Source organism: Cololabis saira, chromosome 6, assembly GCF_033807715.1.
Source record: "Cololabis saira isolate AMF1-May2022 chromosome 6, fColSai1.1, whole genome shotgun sequence".
NCBI lineage: Eukaryota > Metazoa > Chordata > Actinopteri > Beloniformes > Belonidae > Cololabis > Cololabis saira.
This window is the reverse complement of record NC_084592.1, coordinates 48603560-48628580: the sequence shown is the minus strand read 5'-3', so window position 1 is coordinate 48628580 and position 25021 is coordinate 48603560. Positions and strand designations below refer to the sequence as shown.

The window sequence follows — 25021 nt, the reverse complement described above, 5'->3', positions numbered from 1 at the left end:
CCACCCTCCACCTATCTCCCAATCACCAAGTCAGTATTGTTTCTGCATCCGGGTTGCCAGCTCGGCTCTAATTATGGCAGCCATGGCAGCCTACGTTCCTGCTGCATTCTGCAGCCTACCTGGCAACCTCTGGTCGGGGGGAGGAGGGGGAGGGTACACGCCGCTCAACAATGTTTTGAAAGTGACTGCAGTACCAGTTTTGGACATTTCTTACAGACGGCTCCTTTAACTTATTCATGATTTGTGTGCAGAAGCAACAAAAGTGAAAACTTTTTATTCTATGATAAAGAAAAAACCAAACTGAATAAAGGCATAAAAACGATAAAGACACGGACGGGTGGCAGGAGGAGACATTTTAATGGATACAAGAGCAGACGGATGCAGGACAGGGAACAGGAACCAGGAACTAGGAACCAGAAACCAGAAACCAGAAACCAGGAACTAGGAACTAGGAACCAGAAAACAAGTTACCAGGAAACGGTAACTAGGTAACCAGTCGCCAGTAACAGGATCCAGGAACCAGGTAATCGGGAACAGGAACTAGCCACTAGTCACAAGTAACCAGTCACCAGATCCAGGAACCATTAACCAGGTAACCAGGTAACCAGTACCAGGAACCTGTATAACCAGGTAACTAGTAACCAGTAACAGGAACCAGGAACCAGCCACCAGTACCAGGAACCTGTATAACCAGGTAACTGGTAACCAGTCACTAGGAACCAGAGTCCGGAGTTGGGGATCCATCCAGCAGGTCTCCACAGACAGCTGTTCCGTAGTCGTGGCAACGCCGCCGCCGTGCCGCCGCCGTAGTGCCCCCTAGCTGGTCCCGGGGGTCTTGGTGAGCAGCATGGCGTCCAGCAGGCCGTGTGTGTGTGCGGTGTGTGTGCAGGTGAAGCCGTGCGGCGCTAGCAGCCGGCGGTACTCGGCGGCGCTGCGCTGCCTCCCCTCAGACATGCTGAGCGCCTGCAGCAGCCCGGTGGGGGGACCGGACCGGTCCGGGTCCAGGAACACCTCGCTGAGCAGGAGACCCCCCCCTGGAGACAAACACACCACAGTAATCTGATTACCTGGAGACAAATACACCACACTCTGCAGTAATCTGATTACCTGGAGACAAATACACCACACTCTGCAGTAATCTGATTACCTGGAGACAAATACACCACACTCTGCAGTAATCTGATTACCTGGAGACAAACACACCACACTCTGTAGTAATCTGATTACCTGGACACAAACACACCACACTCTGCAGTAATCTGATTACCTGGAGACAAATACACCACACTCTGCAGTAATCTGATTACCTGGAGACAAATACACCACACTCTGCAGTAATCTGATTACCTGGAGACAAATACACCACACTCTGCAGTAATCTGATTACCTGGAGACAAATACACCACACTCTGCAGTCTGCATCTTATTACCGTATTGGCCCGAATATAAAACGGGGTTTTTTGCATTGAAATAAGACTGAAAAAGTGGGCGTCGTCTTACATTCGGGGGTCTAGACCAGGGGTTCCCAACCTTTTTTGAGCCAAGGACCAGCAGAAGTATAAACAAAAAGCTCAGGGACCGGTTGACAATTTATGTCAATTTTAATAAACATTTTAGAAAAAAACTATGCATTTTAAAATGCAGGCTATCATCAGCGACGTTAGCTGATGTTGTGGCCTTTAAAACTTGCTTCTGCAAATGTAACTCACGTTTTTTCCTTTCGAAAAAATCCACTGGTTTGTCTTTGAGAGAAGGATGTTTTGTATTTAAGTGTCTTTGAAGCTTGGATGGGTTCATTGCTTCGTTGGCGAGCGTTTCTCCACATAAAATACATAGTGGGTTTGGCGCCTCCAAATCGCCCGTTGCAACAAATCCGTATTTTATATACATAATGTCGTACTTGCGATTAAAGCTTTTGCTTTTCTTTTTGGTAGGATTTTCTACTTGTTCATCACCATTTCTTTTACTCGAACAACCAGTAAAGAAATGGCTCATGGAGGTTTGCTGAGGTCCGCTCATCTCTGCAGCTGACTGAACCTAACCTGCATACAGCACCTGTGCATGGCACTGTTCAGTCTGGTCGGGTACCAGAACTTATTGTCCGCCAAGCCATGACAGGGCTGCCACTCAAAGAAACACATTTCGATTTATACAAGTTTTGGATTAAATTATATGACAAAAAAATGCAAAAATTGTTTTCTTAAATTTAGTATGAGGTTGGTTTAATTATGTGGCAAATGATAATAAACACGAGAAAGATGGGTACTTCAATGAAAAATAGATATTTTATTCAACTTTGCTGCTGTTCATACAAAAAGTAAATAAAAAACAACAATTTTTTTTCAAAGATTTTCACTTGAAATAAGTAGAAAAATCTGAGATTTTTTTGCTTGTAATAAGAAGATAAATCTTGTTCCACTGGCAGATTTCCCTACTTATTTCAAGTGAAAATTGACTTGAAACAGGTGAAAATTGTCAAATGAGTTATTTTTCTGGTGTTATTTTTCTGGTGATGACTCCAAATGTTGAAATAGCAGTAAAACCACATTCATTGATGAAATGACATAAGGGATGGAAAGGAGGGATGGCAGTTTTACAGGGGGGATGATTTGGACTTTTTTTATTTCACGGGGGATGATTCTGACCGTTTTTATTTCGGGGGGGGATGATTCTGACCGTTTTTATTTCAGGGGGGGATGATTTGGACCGTTTTTATTTCAGGGGGGGGATGATTTGGACCGTTTTTATTTCAGGGGGGGATGATTTGGACCATTTTTATTTCAGGGGGGATGATTTGGACCGTTTTTATTTCAGGGGGGATGCTGGCTTTAGTTCTTCTGAGGAGGAGACGAGCAGCAGCAGCAAGGAGGGTCCATGAAATCCTCATGAGAAGACTTGAGAAGATTTGGGGGAATCCAGGCTCGTTGGAGCTACAGCTCCATGATGACCAGGTCTACTTCAGATTGAACAGGGAGCAGTTTGACAGCCTGTTGGGAAGTGGGTCCTCAGCAGGATCACAACCACCTTCTCTCCTATTGGTCGCACCGAGATGCCCTCACAGCGCGATGAAATTAAAAAATGTTCAATTCAGACGCAGGCAGGTGAAACGCCCGTGGCAGGTGGCCTCTCGCGCGCCGCCAAGCTCGCCAGCAGAGCGGTCCACTCTTGCGCTGCGGCAGCACATACACAATGAATGGGAAAGCCGGCGGCGGCGGAAAGGGGCTTAATACTGTTGGCCCGTGAAGGTTACATTTGGCCCCATAATGGCCCCTGTTTCAGAAAAATCCTAGAACCCCCAGTGCCAAGTTTTGTTACCCGCAACTGCTCTGACACGCAAAAAAAAGAAAAGCTGCTGAGACCCTGTCGTGCAGCGCTGCTCTCGGCAGAGATTGTATGAGGTGAAGTGAAGTGAGATGCCTCACTCCATTGGGAAAAAAACGTCTGGTGACAATTTTGATTATCGCTTTTTTGTCGACAACGTCGGCGAATCATTGCAGCCCTAATTATGATCGGAACACAAGCCATTCCACGGCCCGGTAGTAACGGCTCTACGGACCGGTACCGGTCCGGGGACCGGGGGTTGGGAATCACGGGTCTAGACGTACTCATTCACAACGCTAGATGGCGCCAGATATCTTTAAAGCGAATGCTGAACTTAACTTCCCAGGGCAAAGCAAACCCCTGTCACGAAGAAGAAAAATAAAAATAGCAGTAGCATGAAGAAGAAAAATAAAAAATAGCGGTAAGAAAGAAAAGACAAGGAAATAACAGAAGAGATAACAGAAAATGGTGAAACGTAGTGACAATCTGGAGAAAAGTGGGTCGAAGAAGTTATGATGCAAACTTCAAGATCATGATTTGAATGAGGCAAAATAACATGCTTTTTCTCTCAAATATATTGTTATAATCATTTGTTTCAGATGTACTGTAATTATTTTCTGTATAAAAATTTAATTTGGTGTTAAAAAAGTATTTTTTCAAATTTGAGTCTTGAAAAAGAGGGGGTCGTCTTATATTCGGGACAATACGGTACCTGTCCTGCAGTAATCTGATTACCTGTCCTAGAGTAATCTGATTACCTGGCCTGCAGTAATCTGATTACCTGGCCTGCAGTAATCTGAAAAAAAAAATGTATTACTTGAATATAAAGCCCAAAACGGCTTAGCTCCGCAGTATTTACAAGACCTGATAGTGCCTTATGTTCCTGGCAGAGCTCTCCGCTCCCAGGGTGCAGGTTTACTCGTAGTTCCTAGAGTATCTAAATGTAGATTTGGAGGGCGGGCGTTCTGCTACCAGGCACCATTACTATGGAACCAACTTCCAATCTGGGTTAAGGAGGCTGACACCACCTCCACCTTTAAAACTAAACTTAAAACCTTTCTGTTTAGTAAAGCCTATAGTTAGTGTTTAGTAAACCTCTAGCTGGTGTTGGTAAATCTCTAGGTAGTGTAAACTCTAGTGTGTTAGAGTCAGTAGTCATAGTTGCAGCTATAGAACAAGACAATAATAGTTATTCTCAAATATAGCTTGGTGGTAGATATGCTGCTATAGGCCTATGCTGCAGGGGGCACCGACATGATCCGCTGGGCGGTGCCTCTCACCCTTCTTCTCCTCTCTCTTCTCTTCCTCTCTTCTCCATTTCCATTTTTATTTATTATAAATATCTCATAGCTATCGTTTTTGTCCATCGTTCCTGTAGTTTCTTGTGCCGGACCCCCTTTTTTCTCTTTTGTGTATGTTTGCAGGCCGGAGCCTCAGGAGCTGCGTTCTGGCCTGCGGCCCCTCCCCCACCCCTGGTCATCCCGTTGCTGCTTCCACCTGCATACGTGGATGTCTGCCGTGTGCTGCTGACGCCCCCGACTCCCCAGTCTGGCCTAGCAGTAATCTGATTACCTGGCCTGCAGGCGGCTGCTACTCTCCCCAGCAGCAGCTGCAGTACTCTGATTACCTGGCCTGAGTAATCTGATTACCTGGCCTGCAGGCGGCTGCTACTCTCCCCAGCAGTAATGTGATTACCTGGTCTGCAGGCGGCTGCTACTCTCCCCAGCAGCAGCTGCAGTACTCTGATTACCTGGCTGCAGTAATCCGATTACAGGTCCTGCAGTAATCTGATTACCTGGCCTGCAGGCGGCTGCTACTCTCCCCAGCAGCAGCTGCAGTAATGTGATTACCTGGCTGCAGTAATCTGATTACAGGTCCTGTAGTAATGTGATTACCTGGCCTGCAGGCGGCTGCTACTCTCCCCAGCAGCAGCTGCAGTTTCTCCTCCGGCAGGTCGTGCAGGATTCTGGCCAGGATGAAGAGATCAGCCTGAGGGAGGGAGTCCTGGAGGAAATCCCCTGGAGAGACAAGAGAGACCTGGAATCATCCTGGAATCATCCTGGAATCATCCTGGAATCATCCTGGAATCATCCTGGAATCATCCTGGAATCATCCTAACCCTAACCCTGTCCTGGAGGAAATCTCCTGGAGACAGAGACGAGAGAGACACGGTGACCAGAGGGATACGGAATCATCCTGGAATCATCCAGTAATCATCTGGAACCATCCTGGAATCATCCAGGAATCATCTGGAACCATCCTGGAATAATCGAGGTTCATCCTGGAACCATCCTGGAATAATCGAGGTTCATCCTGGAACCATCCTGGAATCATCCAGGTTAATCCTGGAATCATCCAGGTTAATCCTGGAATCATCCAGGAATCACCTGGAACCATCCTGGAATAATCAAGGTTCATCCTGGAACCATCCTGGAATCATCCAGGTTAATCCTGGAATCATTCAGGAATCACCTGGAACCATCCTGGAATAATCGAGGTTCATCCTGGAATCATCCTGGAATCATCCTGGAACCATCCTGGAATCATCCTAGAATCGTCCGGGAATCATCCTGGAATCATCCAGGCTCCTCCAGGATTCTCCCGGTTCCTCCAGGATTCTCCAGGATTCTCCAGGCTCCTCCAGGATTCTCCAGGATTCTCCAGGCTCCTCACCTGCCATGAAGGTCACCCTGCTGCCGGAGCTCTGCTGATGGAAGCCGTCACTCAGCTCCACGACGGCCGGCAGGTCAAACACCAGCACCGACATTCCAGGATGGGCCTTGGTGAGCTCACGGGCCAGCGCCCCGGTGCATCCTGGGTAAAAGAGAGACGTGGAGCACGATTTTTATTTAAAGGGGACCTATTATGAAAACCAGGTTTTCTCTTCTTTAACATTTATAAAGTGGTCTCCCCTCAGCAACTCAGAGAAGGAGGAAACAACCAGATTCTGCAGTGTAGGGAATGGGAAGATAAAGACATGGTTTAGAGGCTGCATTTCTAATTTATTTAGCAAAACCATCAAAAGCTTGTTTTTAAGACATTCAAGGCCTGTTTAAAATAGGTATTAGATCCATAATAGGTCCCTTTAAATAACTAAAATCCCAGAGAGTTTCTGCTCTCACCTCCGAGGTCACAGGCTGTTTTGAAGCTGGAGAGGTCGAAGGCCGTCGCCACGGCGACCGCGGCCACCTTAGCGTAGCTGTCCATGGCGTTCATGAACCTGAGCCGGGCGTCTCGGCTGGTCCGGGCCGCGTCCTGGAAGAGGAACAAACGAGGTAAAGCTTTTCCTCCTGCAGCAGCGTTCCGGTCCTGAACCTGAAGTCCTGAGTGTGAGAGCAGCTGACCTGGGGGGGGGTCCGGGGGTCCTGGGGTCCTCCGGCCGCCCCGCTGGTCGCCCCGGGGGCCCCCTGGCGCTGGGGCCGGCCCTCCACCACGGCGGCCTCCAGCCGGCTGAAGAGCGGCCACAGCATCTGGTCGCAGCGCTGCAGGTATCCCTGCAGACACCAGGGGGAGTCGGAGCACAGGAACCGGAGGGCCAGGGGGGAGTTCTGGTACCGGGGACCGGAGCCTGAGGACACACAGCAGAACAATCAGGGCGTTTACATGGGAAGTTTAATTCCTCTTTAATTCAAAATTAAAATTAAATCCAATTTAAAATGACTAACAATTACCATGTAAACACGTAATTCCGAATTAAACTTAGGCCACGTTTCCACATAGCCGGGTATTTACAAAAACTGATATTTCCCCCTCTACGTTTTGAAAAATACCATAATTTCCAGGAACCTGCATAAATAGCTGTTAAGGTGAGAAGTGGAGTTACTTCTCGACATTTCGTCTTTTTCTCGACTTTTTTCTCAAAATTTCTTACTTTTACTCTTTACTTCTTACTTTTTTCACGACATTTCATCTTTTTTCTCAAAATTTCTCAAAAACGGAAGTTTCCCCCTCTACGTTTTGAAAAATACCATCATTTACACGAACCTGCATAAATAGCTGTTAAGGTGCTATGAGCAGCCAAACCTACAGGGGGCAGTGTAACGAGAAGATAAAGTCATGCTAGCCAATCAGAATCCTGGAAAAAAACATCAACAAATGACACGAGTAACTTCCAGTTACTTCCAAGATGAACCAGAGTCTTTGGTTTGGAGTGACAGAGAAGTGGAGTTACTTTTAAGTGTGACGTTAGAATATAAAACAGGTAAAATACAAGAAAATATTGACGGTTACAAACTAATTGTAACCACAGGTGTCACTCATGACGCTGGTGACGTTTCTGTCTCATAATGTGACGTTCTGAAGCCTAAATGTCCGTTTCTCTCCGTTTACAAGCAAACGTGAAGACGGAGGTTTGAAAAATCTACACTTTGGCCGGAGTTTTCAAAAATGATGGTTTTTGGAGACTTTGAGCTTCGTTTTCGTGTAAACGAACGAACAAAACGCATGAAAACACCACAGTTTTTGCTCCGTGGAAACGGGGCCTTAATTCCGAAGTTAGTGACTGGTTTATTCCGATTTCAAATCCGAATAAAATAATTCCGCGATCATGTTTACACTCATTCCTCCTCCTCATTCCCGGTCTTTCTTTCTGCTTGTTCCCTCGCCCGTCTGTCTCCATGATCTTATATTCCGCTGGGCTGGTTTTCCAAACAAAGTTTCAAGATGGCAGCACGCAGTAAACGCTGGTCAAGAGCAGAGACCATGTATTTAATAAATAGATTGGAGGATCTGGAAATAATTAAAAGAACAGATGGCAGGAAACATCAAAATTGTGAGCTTTTCAAAGTTGTAGCGGCTAAGTTTGTTTTTCTTTTGGTCCGCCCCCCTGTAGAGGAATTGGAGAAAGCCCATCAAACGTGTTTTCCATGGAAACCTTGATTTGGAATTACTATTTCCATGTAAACTCCAAGGAAAATAGTTTAATTCTGAATTATTTAATTCAGAATAATTAATTCTGAATTAAAAAACATAATTTACTGCCTCTGAGGCTATCCCTGAATGCGTTGTCTCTCTGGATGCGGAGAAAGCATTCGACCGCGTCAAATGGGATTATCTCTTTGCTGTGCTGGACAGGTTTGGTTTTGGTCCGAACTTTGCTCTGTGGATTAAACTTCTCTATTTGTACCCAACAGCCTCAATTCGTACTAACTCTCAACGGTCAAAACCATTTAATCTGCATCGTGGAACCCGTCAGGGGTGCCCCCTTAGTCCCATGCTTTTTGACATGGCTATCGAGCCGCTTGCCACAGCGCTCCGATCTTGTGAGGATGTGTCCGGTATCTGGAGAGGTGGCAGGGAACATAAGGTCTCGCTTTATGCCGATGACCTCTTGCTTTTCATCTCTCACCCTCTGGCCTCATTACCCCCTGCGCTGTCACTTCTCAGTCAGTTTGGGAAACTCTCAGGCTATAAACTGAATCTCAGCAAAAGTGAGCTTTTCCCTACCAATCTCGAATCGCATGCTTTAGACCTTTCCAATTTTCCCTTTAAAATCGTAAATGACAAATTCTCCTATTTAGGCATATCTGTGACAAGGAAACACAAAGACCTGCTCCAAGAGAATCTTATCTCATTGTTAAATGAGACCAAACAAATCCTTACACAATGGTCACCCCTGTCAATGTCTCTTGTGGGTCGCATCAATTCAGTTAAAATGACCATTTTACCTAAATTTTTGTACCTTTTACCACCTTACCACTCTTTATTCCTGGTTCTTTTTTTCAGTCCCTTGACTCAGTTATATCTTCATACCTATGGCGGGGTAAACGGCCACGTTTGAACAAGACTCACCTTCAAAAAATTAAGTCTGCAGGTGGTCTGGCCCTCCCAAACTTTCGTTATTATTATTGGGCTGCTAACCTGCGCTGCCTTGTATTCTGGTCCTTCTACTGCAACGGCGCTGACCGCCCTGACTGGGTGGCGATGGAGTTACATCCAACTGATGACCTGTCAATTCCTGCCCTACTCGGCTCCTCACTTCCACTTCCTTCACTTAAATCAATCAAAAACCCAGTGGTTAAACATTCCCTTAGAATTTGGGCCCAATTTAGGAAGTTTTTTGGCTTTTACAGCTTCTCTCTTCTTAGCCCCATTGCATCAAATCACTTTTTCAAACCATCCCTTGAGGACCCCACCTTCCAGGAATGGCACAGGAGGGGTATGAATCGTTTTAGAGATATGTTCATAGACGGCACCGCAGCATCTTTTGAGCAGTTAAGTAGTAAATTCAGCCTTCCAAAATCACATTTCTTTAGGTATCTTCAGGCTAGACATTTTGTTCTTTCCCAGACACCCAGCCCTGGTGCATCGATAGGCTTGACCACAGTTGACAAAGTTCTTGCCACAGACCCATTCAAAAAGGGGCTCATTTCGTCTTTCTATGGCATGTTGCTGGATCTTAGGAGTGCCCCTACAGATAAACTCAAAGCAGCATGGGAGCAGGACTTAGGGCTTCCCTTATCAGAGGATACCTGGGAGTCCATACTCAAACTGGTTAATACAACCTCCCTGTGCGCACGTCACTGCTTAATTCAGTTTAAAGTGGTACACAGGGCTCATATTTCCAAGGCAAAGTTATCCTCCATGTACCCAGATATTAGTCCATACTGTGTAAGATGTAAAGTAGCAGAAGCCTCTCTCATCCACATGTACTGGTCCTGCCCATGTCTAAACAAATACTGGATGGAAGTATTTCATACTCTCTCTCTGGTGCTTAAAATCAGATTAGAACCAAACCCACTGACTGCCCTGTTTGGGGTCATGGAGGGAGGAAGGAAGTTAACCACTGCACAGGGGCACACTTTGTCTTTTGCCTCCCTTTTGGCTCGTCGGGCAATTCTGTTCAGGTGGAAGGATCCCTTCCCTCCTACTCGTGCACAATGGCTGGAAGACATCATGTCCTGCTTAAAACTGGAGAAAATTAGATACTCGCTTCAGCAATCAAATAAGTTCCAGAAAGTGTGGGGACCCTTTCTAGAAGCATTCCAGACCCTGTGAACTATACTTCATATTTCTTTTGTATTCCTAGTGCAGGCTTTTGATGTTAGAGTGACCTCATATTGTGATTAGTAATCTGGCAGTGACATGGGAGGGATTAGTTTGGTCTGAAGTCTGTTTTTGTTACTATTTTATATTTTTTCATACTGTTTAATTGTTTTTTATATTTTGTACACTGGTGTATGCTATGATTAACATGCCCATGCCTACTCAAAATATTTGTAATTGACATTCAGCATTTCACCTTTTTTACTTTGTGAAAATTTCAATAAAAAGATCTTGAATTTAAAAAAAAAAAACATTTAACCGTGGCCAGTGAGGGCTGCTGGGACCCCAGCACGGCGCCACAGTGGGGGGGGGCGGAGCCTGCACGGCGAGGGGGGAGCCTGCACGGCACAATGGCGAGGGGGCGGAGCCTGCACCCACCTCTCTCTCCCACCTCCAGCAGCCCCAGAGACACACAGGCCTCCAGCAGCCGCTCCGTCCCTCTAACGGAGGCGCTGATGTCGTGGGCCACCTGCGCTGCATCCAGGCCAGGAGTTCTGGAGAGAAGGTCGAACACGCCCAAGCTGGAGGCCGAGAACAGAGCCTGGAGGAGAGACGGGGGGAAACATCAGTTTAGTTTTAGTCACCTTCATTCTCCTATTAGTCGTGTCAAGTTTCAGTCGACTAAAAGTCTGAGCATTTTAGTCTTATTTTAGTCAGAATTGTCCATGGTTTGAGTCAAAGATTGTATTTAGCCAAACCCATTTTACAATTCAAACAAGGTTATCTTATTATTACATTATTGTTACCTTATAGACTCAAGAATACATTCATTCCAGATACAGAAGACCCAATGCCCGATGATCAGACTCGATCACGTCATTTCAAAACATCGGTATCGGCCAAAAAGGTATCGGGACATACTTGGTTATTAACGTTTTTAATATATATATTAATTATTAAATCGTTTGGAAACAACACACGCTTTCTTTTACAGTCCAGTTTCACTTCAATTAATGGGTAAATATCAGGTAATTATTTCTGTACTTAATGAGGAAGTACCAGGTAATATTATGGAAACAACACACGCTTTCTTTTACAGTCCAGTTTCACTTTAATTACTGAGTAAAAGCCAGGTAAAAATGTCTGTACTTATTGGGTAAATACTTAGGAAATAGAATTACTGGGCAAGTAACTACAAGGTAAGTACCTGCCAACTACCAGGTAAAACATGGTAACTATCAGGTTAATTACAAGGTCAATAGAGTCATTTACAGAAAGTTTCAAAAAGAAAGAAAAGCTGTCGGAGAAAAGTGACTGTAGTAGACTGTGATCAGCCGACCGCGATCGGCCGACCGCGATCAGCCGACCACAATCAGCCGACCGCGATCAGCCGACCGCGATCAGCCGACCGCGATCAGCCCGTCCACCACCGTCTCTCCACCGTCGCCAGGGACCAGTCACCTTTGAGGCCTTGAATCCATCGATCAGCTCACATATTCTCTTCAAGTCTCCTGCAGCTCCACCGTCTCCGTGCGTCGCGGTCGTCTCGGTCACGCGTTCTCTGTGTTTGACCAGCGGTGACGTCGCCGTCTCACCGGCATCAGGCGTCGGCAGGCCGTTGAACACTGAGGTCGACTCAGAGTCTCCACCCGACTTCTTTATCTGTAAGACATCACTGATCTGAGAAGCTCCAATGAATTCCAATGATTTCCAAGAAATCATGGAATTCTTTATCACTCTATGACTAAATTAACACATAAATAAATATTCAAAAAGCTAATTAAGAAACACATTGGAATATCATATGTATAGGATACCAAACACATACACTTATACAAATACATACTGGACAGGGTAAGGTGTATTTCTGATCTGATTTTCATGGACTAGATGATGTTTTACTGGATATTGGAATGTTTTCATGTATGTTTTTTTGCTTTAAGATAATGATTAATGGGGATCCTTACAAATAAACATACAAACAAACAGACCCTGAGGGGGCCAGAGGTGGTGGGGGGGGGGGTCAGGTCAGTAAGATCAGCTTTATGCTTCAAGCCCAGGGGCCTCATTTATAAAGCTCGCTTGCGCACAAAACAGGGCTTGAAAGATGTGCAAGCCACCTTCTACGCAAAGGTTGGGATTTAAAAAGAAAAAACTAACCGAAAAATGTGCGTATCCCTACGCCAACCCTGACCCTCCCGTAGGAATTTACTTAAGATATGGGGAACTGGCAACGCAGGCTGTGAGGTGGTGAAATGAAGCCAGATTCATGTCATACTTTTAATAATGTCATCACATATCAGACTTATAATAAAATAGCGCTGATCGTGTCCTTCTGTGTGTGAAGCGCTGCTGCTGCTGCTGCTGCTGCTGCTGCTGCTGCTGCTGCTGCTGCTGCTGCTGCTGCTGCTGCTGCTGCTGCTGCTGCTGCTGCTGCTGCTGCTGCTGCTGCGCGGGAACCTTCTCGTCACCCACCACGACAACCGTAGAGTGACTGAGGACAGAACAAATGAGTGTCGGGCCACTCTACGGACCGTATCTACCGTATTTTCTGGACTATAAGCCGCTACTTTTTTCTTAGGTTTTGAACCATGCAGCTTATACAAAGGTGCGGCTATTCTGTGGATTTTTCTTCCACCGCTCGGGGTGCTCTAACCGGAATTAGAATCAAAACTAAGACAAAATAAATGCAAAGAAGAATACGCTACTTCTTCTTTAGCAGATAGAAGTAGAAGCAGATTTCAAACAGATAAACAGATAAATAAATAGCGGTTATTTTCTCTTGGTTCTGTCCCGTTTTAATCAGCAAAGTTGCTGCCGTGTTAAAAGACACTGTTAGGAAAGATCTATTTAGGTACAAACATGTACATCATTTACAGTTCAAAATCCTTCTGTACATGTAGTAAATATCTAATCTAACTACAGAAATATCTGCGGCTTGCATAGCTTTTTTTTTTTTTTTTTTTTAAATAGAGCAGATGCAGCTTATATACAGGTGCGGCTTGTATGTCTTTTTTTAATTATTTTTTTAAAAATAGAGCGGATGCGGCTTATATACAGGTGCGGCTTATAGTCCAGAAAATACGGTATATACTTTTTCTACTTTTACTGTGACCACCAAATAATGTAATTTTCCTGTCCTCCATCTCATCCACAACATCTCCTTCTCAGTCTCCGTGAAATTTAGTGGCACGGTGGCTCGACACGTCTCATTCATCCTGACGTGCAGAGTAACAGGCTTCAAGAAGCCACTGCGCATGCTCAGCAGGCCCATTCATATGCAAAAACAGTCATCAACTACTTTGCATTGCCCATTTATGGTATGAAGTGGGCGTGTAGAGGGCGGGATATGAGGCGGATTCAGCTGCGCAGCCTTCCAGTTGGACTGTGATTTATAAAATGAACATTGCGTGCAAGTGTGCGTGCACACGGTTTTATAAATCCAGACTTTTTTTTGCGCCAGCCATTTTCGGCTTTTGGGTTTACGTTTACTTTTAGTATGAATCCTACGCACTCTTTTATAAATGAGGACCGTGACCTTTTCGGTCAAAATAATCACCATGTTGACCAAAGAAAAACCTGTAAATGTTTATTATCTTGCTTATTGATTTGTATGTATTTGTATAATTGACCGAAATAAAGATGAACTAACAGCTGAGGCGTGTTGTGCTACAGGTGAGTCAGACGAACCCTGTGAACTGGGCCGGCCGCCGGGCTGCTCTGGAAGGGGGTGTTGGTCCCCTCGGGTGTCCCCACGGGGGACACGTGGTTGTAGAGGACGTCCAGCTGCCTGCAGAAGTGGTTGAGGGGGAATCCAACCACGTTGTGGAAATCTCCGTGGACGGATTCAACCAGCATCCCACCCAGAGCCTGGATCCCATACCCGCCGGCCTTGTCCCTGATACACACACACACACACACACACACACACACACACACACACACACACACACACACACACACACACACACACACACACACACACACACACACACACACACACACACGGTCCTGGATGAGCTAACGTTTGACCGCGTTGGCGTTCCGCCGCAGACAAACACGGAACAAAACCCAAAGTCCAGACAGCCGTTTTATTGATCGACTGCTGGGTAAAGTTAAACAGAGCGATCAATAACGAGGACGGCCAGGCTCCCACTCACATGGGCTCTCCACTGTTGATGTACTCCCACAGCAGCTCCTCCGACAGGTCGGAAAACTTCACCCTGGTCTCTTCGTAGAAGTCTATCAGCTGGTAGTCCACCTCGTCATCTGGGGGTCAAAGGTCAGCCTTCTTTCAGTGGAAACATTAATCATTCAACAGCCTGTCCTGCATGTCCTGATGCGTCCTGACAGACCTCAATGACCTCAATGACCCGCTGACGATCATCAGTAATCACAACCATCAGTAATCACAACCATCAGTAATCACAATCATCAGTAATCACAATCATCAGTAATCACAACCATCAATAATCACAACCATCAGTAATCACAACCATCAGTAATCACAACCATCAGTAATCACAATCATCAGTAATCACAACCATCAGTAATCACAACCATCAGTAATCACAATCATCAGAAATCAATTATCAGTAATCACAACCATCAGTAATCACAACCATCAGTAATCACAATCATCAGAAATCAATTATCAGTAATCACAACCATCAGTAATCACAACCATCAGTAATCACAATCATCAGAAATCAATTATCAGTAATCACAACCATCAGAAATCAATTACCGTATTTTCCGCACTATAAGGCACACTAAATATCTGGTAAAAAACCGTCCTATAGTGTCTGGGGTTGAGTTACGTTTCTACCTGATGGAGCTGCTACAGGAAATGCTACAAAATCCTACAGCAAATGCAAACAAAAAACAAGAAGAAAAGTACCGTATGTCAAACTTTATTAACAAAATAAAAACCAGCTTTGCTCCTTCTCGTCAAAGTCGGGGTACCAGGGTACCAGGGGACCAGGGGACCAGGGGTACCAGGGTACCAGGGGAACCAGGGGTACCAGGGGTACCAGGGGTACCAGGGGACCAGGGGGACCAGGGGACCAGGGGTACCAGGGGACCAGGGGGACCAGGGGACCAGGGTGTACCAGGGGAACAGGGGACCAGGGGTACCAGAGTACCGGGGGGACCAGGGGACCAGGGGTACCAGGGGACCAGGGGTACCAGGGGAACCAGGGGTACCAGGGGTACCAGGGGACCAGGGGGACCAGGGGTACCAGGGGTACCAGGGGTACCAGGGGAACCAGGGGACCAGGGGACCAGGGGGACCAGGGGACCAGGGGACCAGGGTGTACCAGGGGAACAGGGGACCAGGGGTACCAGAGTACCGGGGGGACCAGGGGACCAGGGGTACCAGGGGTACCAGGGGACCAGGGGTACCAGGGGACCAGGGGTACCAGGGGTACCAGGGGGACCAGGGGTACCAGGGGTACCAGGGTACCAGGGGAACCAGGGGTACCAGGGGTACCAGGGGGACCAGGGGTACCAGGGGTACCAGGGGGACCAGGGGTACCAGGGGTACCAGGGGTACCAGGGGGACCAGGGGTACCAGGGGTACCAGGGTACCAGGGGAACCAGGGTACCAGGGGAACCAGGGGTACCAGGGGTACCAGGGGACCAGGGGGACCAGGGGACCAGGGGGACCAGGGGTACCAGGGGTACCAGGGTACCAGGGGAACCAGGGGTACCAGGGGTACCAGGGGACCAGGGGGACCAGGGTACCAGGGGAACCAGGGGTACCAGGGGTACCAGGGGACCAGGGGGACCAGGGGACCAGGGGTACCAGGGGACCAGGGGGACCAGGGTGTACCAGGGGAACAGGGGACCAGGGGTACCAGAGTACCGGGGGGACCAGGGGACCAGGGGTACCAGGGGTACCAGGGGACCAGGGGTACCAGGGGTACCAGGGGACCAGGGGGACCAGGGGTACCAGGGGTACCAGGGGACCAGGGGGACCAGGGGACCAGGGGTACCAGGGGACCAGGGGGACCAGGGTACCAGGGGACCAGCGTACCAGGGGACCAGGGTATCAGGGTACCGGGGTACCAGGGGTACCAGGGTACCGGGGTACCAGGGTACCAGGGTACCGGGGTACCAGGGGACCAGGCCCGTTTAAAGCCCCGGCTCGTGTTCCAGTAACGATGGAACAGACTGGAGGAAACGTGAAGGACCTACTTTCTTTCTCGTAGCAGACGACGATGGCGACGCCGGTGAAGACGCTGTGCTCCTTCCCGCTCAGGCTGCAAGACAAGCAGAACCATCAGAACTATCACAACCATCAGAACCATCAGTGTTCTGTTCTAGTCTCTCTGAGACGCACACGTTTAATCCCTTAATAATGTGTCAGACACTTTCTACTGTGGTTGTACTGTTTCTTCAATTTAATGCTTTAAAACAAAATCACAATGAAAATTGATGTGAAAAATGGTTTTCATGTTACGGTGATGAAATAATTGTTTCCATTAAAATAATATTTTTTGATAATAATGCATATTTTGGGTGATACCTGCTACGCTTGAGCATATTGAAAAAAGTGAATTTTTTTTGTGTTTGTTTCATATTTCTTATTTGGATTTGTGTATACAATGTTTTTTTTATTTTTGCTATTAGTTGTATCATGTTCATGAGATTCACCGACCTGGACAGCATCCGGTAGGCGTCGTCCTTGTTCTTCGGCTTCTCCAGGATCATCCCGTCCACCGTCTGAACATCACAACCACAAACCTGTCAGTCAGAACAACAGCTCGGCCCCGAGACCGGCGGCTCCGGGTCTTACCACGATGGTGTCGGCTCCGATCACGATGTCGGGCGTCTTCAGGTGTTTCTGGGCAGATCAAGGCTCGGGTCAGTAAAGGCACGTTTATGTGTAGAACAATTCAACACAAGGTAATTCTAAGAGCTTTACATCAACATTAAGAGAGGAAAGACACAATTAAACAGTAAATAACAAATAAAATGAAATAAAATGATAAGAAAAGAGGTAAAATAATAGAACGCACAAGTTGTTCAAAAGTAAGGGCAGTAGATCCAGCAGGTTCATCTCATTCTTACAATGGCCAGAATTACGTTTCTATACGGTCAAAACGTACAAAGACCGGGTCAAATACAGGATTACCGTATTTTTCGCACCATAATGGCCTCTTTTAAAAAACACCTTTCATATATAAGGCGCACCGCATTATAAGACGCACTAAATATCTGGTAAAATACCGTCCTATAGTGGCTGGGGTTGAGTTCCGTATCTACTTGATGGAGCTGCTACAGGAAATGCTACAAATCCTACAGCAAATGCAAAAAAAAAACAAGAAGAAAAGTACTGTATGTCAAACTTTATTAACAAAATAAAAACCAACTTTGCTCCGTCTCGTCAAAGTCTCCATTATGTGAGTCAGCGACGCTGCTGTCGTCTTGAAAATCTGTGACGATTCCTGACGTTTTTAGCGCCGTTACTTTGGCGACACCAACTACATTACCCACAATCCCCCTGACTACATTACCCACAATCCCCCTGACTACATTACCCACAATGCCCCTGACTACATTACCCACAATCCCCCTGACTACAGGAACAGAAATTACCGTAATGATCATATATAAGGCGCACTGAGAAAAATAAAGGCTTTTAGGTGCGCCTTATAGTGCGGAAAATACGGTACAATGAATCATGAACAGTGAATCAAACCAATTTGACAATTCTACGTCACAATACCTGCATTCAGGGCTTATCCATAACTTTGCACGGTTTTCAAAAAGTATTTAATTGAAGAGTAGGCTTAAATAACAATAATAAATGATGAGAAAAGGGGTAAAATAATAGGAGTAAAGCAGCCGTCTGCAGTGGTCGGGTTAGCGTGTGGACTCACGAAGGGCATCCTCCGGGCCACCTCCAGGGCCTTCTGCCGGGCCGTCTCCACCGCGTACTCCTGCGGCGTGGAGAACAGACGCTTGTCCAGCGTCTCCTGGAACCAAGACGGAACCACCTCAAACCGCAACCCCTGGTAGCGGGAAAGAACGTTGTTTCAGTGGTGGGAGTAGTAGCAGTAGTAGTAGTAGTAGTAGTAATAGTAGTAGTAGCAGTAGTAGTAGTAGTAGTAGTAATAGTAGTAGTAGCAGTAGTAGTAGTAGTAGTAGTAGTAGTAGTAGTAATAGTAGTAGTAGCAGTAGTAGTAGTAGTATTAGTAGTAGTAGCAGTAATAGTAGTAATAGTAGTAGTAGTAGTAGTATTAGTAGTAGTAGCAGTAATAGTAGTAGTAGTAGTAGTAGTAGTAATAGTATTAGTAGTAGTAGCAGTAATAGTAGTAATAGTAGTAGTAGTAGCAGTAGTAGTAGTAGTAGTAGTAGCAGTAATAGTAGTAATAGTAGTAGTAGTAGTAATAGTATTAGTAGTAGTAGCAGTAATAGTAGTAGTAGTAGCAGTAGTAGTAATAGTAATAGTAGTAGCAGTAGTAGCAGTGATAGTAGTACTACTAGTCAGTGATGGTTTGTCACTAGGGGGCGCTAGGGCGCCGCCCCCATTAAAATTACAGGGAAATATATAGACACAGTACACATAAATTACGTAATAAAAAGTAATGATCACATCTGTGCATTTTTCATACTTCCCATCCCATTCTGGGTTTATTCAGTTGCTTTTTGTGCAGACTGAAATAAATAGGTTTAAATGGCCAAATGAGTGTATTGCATGTTCTTAAACTTTTCTTCCATGTGACTTCATGCTGGTCTCTAATTGGTTACTCAAAGATTCTCCTCCGTGGCCAATCAGCGTGTTTTCTGTCATTCTTCATCCAATCTGATTGATTCATGAGCTGTCAATCAAAGTCACAGCCCTGACAGTGAACGCTGACTCGCTACAAACGGAGTCACAACCACAAGACAGGAGACGATGGAGGCAGAAGAACTACATTCAGTTGTTTCATTACAAAATAATGAAAATAAAAAAATATATAAAAAATAATATGTAGTAGTATATGTGATAAAAATAACACAAAAAAGATTTATGTTCAAGTAGAGTTTATAGTTGTGTTGTAATCTCCACTCGCCACTGCTACTAGTACTAGAGTAGAGTAGTAGCAGCAGTGATAGTAGTAGTAGTGATAGTAGTAGTACTAGTACTAGTAGTAGTAGTAGTAGTATTAGTAGTAGTAGTAGTAATAGTAGTAATAGTAGTAGTAATAGTAGTAATAGTAGTAGTAGTAGTAGTAGTATTAGTAGCAGTAGCAGTAATAGTAATAGTAGTAATAGTAATAGTAGTAGTAGTAGTAATAGTAGTAGTAGTAGTAGTAGTAGTAGTAGTAGTAGTAGTAGCAGTGATAGTAGTAGTACTAGTACTAGTAGTAGTAGTAGTAGTAGTAGTAGTAGTACTAGTACTAGTAGTAGTAGTAGTAGTACTAGTACTAGAGTACGTACGGCGTTGCGGAGGATCTCCAGCCTCCTCTGGGATGAACTGGCCAGAACCACCAGCTTCCCTGCCAGCTTGGAGATGACGGGCTGCAGCACCATGATGGAGATCCTGCAGGAGAACAAGTTACTGAGGGGGAAACCCGGCTCACCTGCAGGGACCGGGTCAGACATTACTGAGGGGGAAACCCGGGTCACCTGCAGGGACCGGGTCAGACATTACTGAGGGGGAAACCCGGGTCACCTGGCCGGGTAGGGGTGGGCAAAAATATTGATACGGCAATATATCGCGATACATAGTCTCCCGATACGATAGATATTCAATGTATGTATCGCGATATATTGCCGTATCAATATTTTGCCCAGCCCTAGCTGCACTTTATTTTGTGATTTCAGTGTGGGTGAGACACTGCATTTTATTTGTGTCATTTTAAGTCAGGGGCAAGTAGCTGTACTGTATTTTTGTGATTTCAATTTCAGTGTGGGTGAGACACTGCATTTTATTTTGAGTATTTTGTATCTAAGAATAATGCACACTGCACTTTTTATTGTGTTTCAGTGTTTTTTCATGCAAATATGTTGCATAATTAAAATGGAAAGTTTGAATTACATTGTTTTGACTCAGTCTGTCCAATGAATTATCACTATCATCTGATGTACATTTATACAACTTGGATTTTAAGATGTGTGATGCATTTTTACATTTTTCGGTGAACTATGTCGAATATTGCGATATATCGGGATATATCGCATAATCGGTATATCGCAATTTGTATCGTATCGTGGCTCAAGTATTGTGATGCGTATCGTATCGTGAGGTCCTTCCCAATACCCACCCCTATGGCCGGGTCACCTGGCCGGGTCACCTGCAGGAACCGGGTCAGACACTACCAGGGCTGGGGATCCATTCAAATGTCAAGAATCGATTCGATTCCAATTCTTAAAGGGGACCTATTATGGCATCTAATACCTATTTTAAACATCTCTGTTAGCATCTCTGTTAGCTTCTCTGTTAGCTTCTCTGTTAGCATCTCTGTTAGCATCTCTGTTAGCATCTCTGTTAGCTTCATTTTTTCTGAGGCAAACCCTTAAAAAAACAGTCAGTTTTAATACAAAGCCTCGTGCCAAATGTCACACAGGTTCCTTTATTAACAGAGGTCTGCACAATATCAACATGTATAAAACTAATGAGATAAAAATAAACTGCCTGCATATATAGAATAAAAATGCTTATTGAATAAAATAAAACAAATATCCCTTTCCTGCATAACAATTTAATTAAAATACACTGTGCAATTAATACAATGTAGACAGTAACAGGCAGACTTTTCCACTGAGGTTGACAGTTGTGCAAATAACAAAACATTTGTGCAAATCTCAAATAAAACATTCAAGTCAATTTGTCACAAAATAAGCTATATCAAAATCATTTAAAAAAAAAAAAAAAATATATATATATATTGTTTTTAATCGATATAAACGATATTGTCTCGTACCATATCGCGTTTGAAAGTATATCGATATATATTAAAATCTCAATATATCGCCCGCCCATATATATATCGAGTATCGCTATTCAGCTAGAAAATATCGAGATATGACTTTTGGTCCATATCGCCCAGCCCTAGTGTGACGTGAGGAAAGAAATGTGCAATAATGTGTAGGTTCTCTTGTGTAGGTCAGTGCAATAATGTGGACATTTGTGCAATAAGTTCAGTCGGGCTCTGTGCAATCATTTTCTCTTCCACTCAGGGGTATTGTGTAATTGTGTAATAGGTTTTCTGGGAACTGGGAACTGATGTGTGTTAACTATAGTGTGGTTTGATTGTATATGTGGGTAAAGACTTCGGGGTTGTGTTTCTATGTTTGTTGGAGTGTGATTGTCGCCTGTGCCGCTCGTGTCCAAGACACATTTCTCCTAAGGGAGACAATAAAGATTCATCTTATCTTATATCTTATCTTAGAAATTAGAAAATCGTTTTTTTCAACACAGGCCTAGACATTACTGAGGTGAGAGAGCTGAACCCAGAGCAACCCGGGTCTCCTGCTGGGGTCTCCTGCTGGGAACCGGGTTAGACGTCACTGACGTGTCCTGAACCCAGAGCAAGCCGGTGTTCTGCCAATTTCTGCTGCTTTGCCAAAAAATGCTCCCTAATGGTTTTCTATAGTGATGCACCGATTGTTCGGTAACCGAAATTGTTCGGCCGAAAATGGCAAAAAAAACACTTTCGGTGTTCGGTGGAATAAGGTGGAAAAAAACCGAAGAATTAATAACGGCGTTGTAATATAAGGAAATAGACTGGCCGCTCCGTAACTGTTGCACAACAAACATAAATAGTTGGCCAACCAAAAACTAACCACATAAGAATTTTACCAACATTCACCAGCAGGTGGAACCAAAATAACATAAATCAATCTATTACAGGTTTAGATGAGGAAATCAAACGTTAGAGCGTGGAGTGAAGTGGTGCAAACATGTCAGCAGTGTGGAAGTATTTTAGAGTGGCAAAGAATAAAACAAGAATGGCTGTTTGACATGAATGTTCTGCTCAAATATCTAGAGGGGAAACATCTGCAAAGTCTTTCAGCTACAAGTTTGATTTATCATTTGAAATGATAAAAAACCCTGAGCGCTTTAATGCATTTTTATTGTATTAAGGCCTATGTTATAATGTTCAGTCAGTTAAGCCCAACGTAAGCTCAAAGATGGCCAAAAAATGTATTTAGCTAATTTATTTATTTTAAGTTATTGTTCTTTGCTGGTATAATGTCTGCTGGAATATTTAAGAAATGCTGGGAAATTAAAAAATGTTCAGTTTTTTATGTTCAACAAATGTTTTCTACCTTGTAATTTTGTAAAATATGTTTTTTCTTTTAAAAGCATGCCTAAATCACATTTATTTGATTTATGCAATGGTGAAAAAATTGGCAAAATAAATGAAAAACTGAGAAGAACCATGTTCGGTATTGTTCGGTATTCGGCCAAGTGTTTATTATTATTTTCGGTTTCGGCCACAAATTTTCATTTCGGTGCATCACTAGTTTTCTACCTTTTGTAGAGCTACAATTTTACTGTGTTTTAGTCCCTAAACCACTTCCTTTCCCCCCAAGTGGTCCTTGTCTCTTACCAGGCCGTTATTGTAAATAAGAATGTTCTTAATGACCTGCCTGGTTAAATAAAGGCCAATGACAATGAATATCAAATAATAATAATAGAATAATATAATAATAATAGAATAGTTTTTCTCTCTTTATCGTATAATGTTCACAAAGTGTAATGGAATTCATGTCATGGGTCGTGTATTTTGAAGGATCAAATACTTAACATCCCATATTATCCATTTTACATCGTGCAAGAAATGATGCAAACTTTGAAAATCGACTGTGCGCATGTGCAGAAGCACAAAGTAGCATTTCTCGGCAGGGAGCAGAAATTCGCAGAACACCGGGGCTGCAGCAGGTGACCATGATGTCTCCATTAAAACCATTAAAACCATTAAACCCCTAAAAGCAGCTGCAGGAGATTCAAGCAGCTGCTAAAACACCGCTGGGACCAGAAGCTCCTCATGTAACGGAAACCGTGATTATATACGTGTTATACACATGTGAGGTTTGACAGGACAACATTTAAAAGGACAACATTTAATGGGACAACGTTTCTGAGTTTCAGGGTTCCTACACATTTTTCTAGGTCAAATTCCTGCACTTTTCAAGCACTTTCAAGGGTCATTTTCTAAATCTTCAAGCACCTTAATCGCTAGGGTAAAATATCTACAGGAATATAATATACTCAGAATTATTTTTTCAGCTTTTTATCACAATGATGTACATTGTATCGTATTATGTTTCATCTTACTGATTTTATTTCTCCTTGTAATAACTAAACTATACAATCTGATCCCAATTTTTGTTATAATTTCAAGCACTTAAACTAAAATTCAAGCACTTTTCAGGCCTTGAAAACACAACATTGAAATTCAAGCACTTTCAAGGATTTCAAGCACCCGTAGGAACCCTGAACATTTAAGGAAAACATTTAACAGGACATCTTTTCTGAATTTGAGCTCCTGCAACACAAAGTCCACCGTAACGAGAAAAACAGCTTTAAAACCGCATTAAACAGGTTCGAGCAGCAGGCCGATGTGACGGCTCTCCCCCCGGCTGTTTCTGACAGACAAACGGAGCCTCAAAACTCCGAAATTCAGCCATAAATGATAAAAGTTGGTGATTTCTGGTCGAGTCTCTCACCTGACGGCTGAGCAGCTGACGGCGCCGGGACCACGTGACCGCGCTGCGTGATGACGTAGCACGCAGTGGGCGGAGCCACGCACACACCGACATGTTTTTTTCTTTTATTGAACACATTTATATAAGCTGCTAGTAATAAGAAAACAGTAAGGCATTTTAAAGCAAATATCATCGACATTTCAGAAAGACTTAAAATAAAAGATACTTTGATATTGAGTTATTTGACTTGATATTTTTTATAGAGACAAACTTCACTTCAAATCATTTAAAAAACATTGGAGAGAGGGCTTCATTTTTCTCCACTTACAACAGTATATGATACTTAGCCAGTAAGAGAAGGACATTAACCAAGAGAGACACTGATTTAGCAATTGTATTTATGTAAAAAATAATATTAGCGATTTCTAATTTTGGAATGTAATTCATTTTTAAAGATTTCCAATTCCTTATTTCACGTCAAAAGGTTTGTGAGACAGGACACAATAGAAACATATTCATTACAAAAACCACAGGGGCAACTTCAGATTTTAATCTTTGTCTCAAAAATTGAGCGGATAAATTTTATTGATCAATTTAAAATGAGTTTCCTTGACTTTGGGGAGAATGGGCCATTTGATGCAGTTTGAGTGGCTTTTTCTAGTGTAGACAAACTTAAAGACTGTGAAGTGTCAGAATATAAACCTCTGTGATAGTCATTATTAAACACAATAACAATGACAATAACAACCCGAATAATGATTTAATTTCTCTACTTTCACAAGGCATCTCTGGATTCGGGTGAATCCACCTTTGATATGTTTCTACAAGCTTATAATAGTAGTCATAATCATAATAACCCTTTCTGAAATATGATCGTTTAACAATATAATATGACGCAATAGAAAACAAAGGGGACTCAAAATTAAAAAAATTGAAAGAGCTTTATTTGAGACAAAATGTCAAACATCAATTCAAGATCACATGTCACAGAAAATAGATATTTTTAGACACAATTGTCAACAGAAACACTGATAATACTTGCTATATATATATATATATATATATATAT

At 44.0% G+C, this 25021-nt stretch overlaps 1 protein-coding gene across 1 annotated transcript; it reads right to left on the bottom strand.

The window, feature by feature from the left end:
- Window positions 1-338: 338 nt before the first annotated feature.
- LOC133446248 (probable bifunctional dTTP/UTP pyrophosphatase/methyltransferase protein) lies at window positions 339-24022 on the bottom strand. Its single transcript, XM_061724241.1, has 15 exons — window positions 23974-24022; window positions 19735-19837; window positions 18192-18323; window positions 17105-17152; window positions 16967-17031; window positions 16504-16568; window positions 14466-14574; window positions 13996-14203; window positions 11767-11967; window positions 10744-10906; window positions 6666-6889; window positions 6444-6576; window positions 5995-6135; window positions 5217-5339; window positions 339-1034 (listed from the first exon to the last, which is right to left on the bottom strand). The coding sequence occupies exons 2-15, from the start codon at window positions 19825-19827 to the stop codon at window positions 817-819; spliced, it is 1923 nt and encodes a 640-aa protein (XP_061580225.1). The 5' UTR covers window positions 19828-19837; window positions 23974-24022; the 3' UTR covers window positions 339-816.
- Between the last annotated feature and the right edge of the window lie 999 nt (window positions 24023-25021).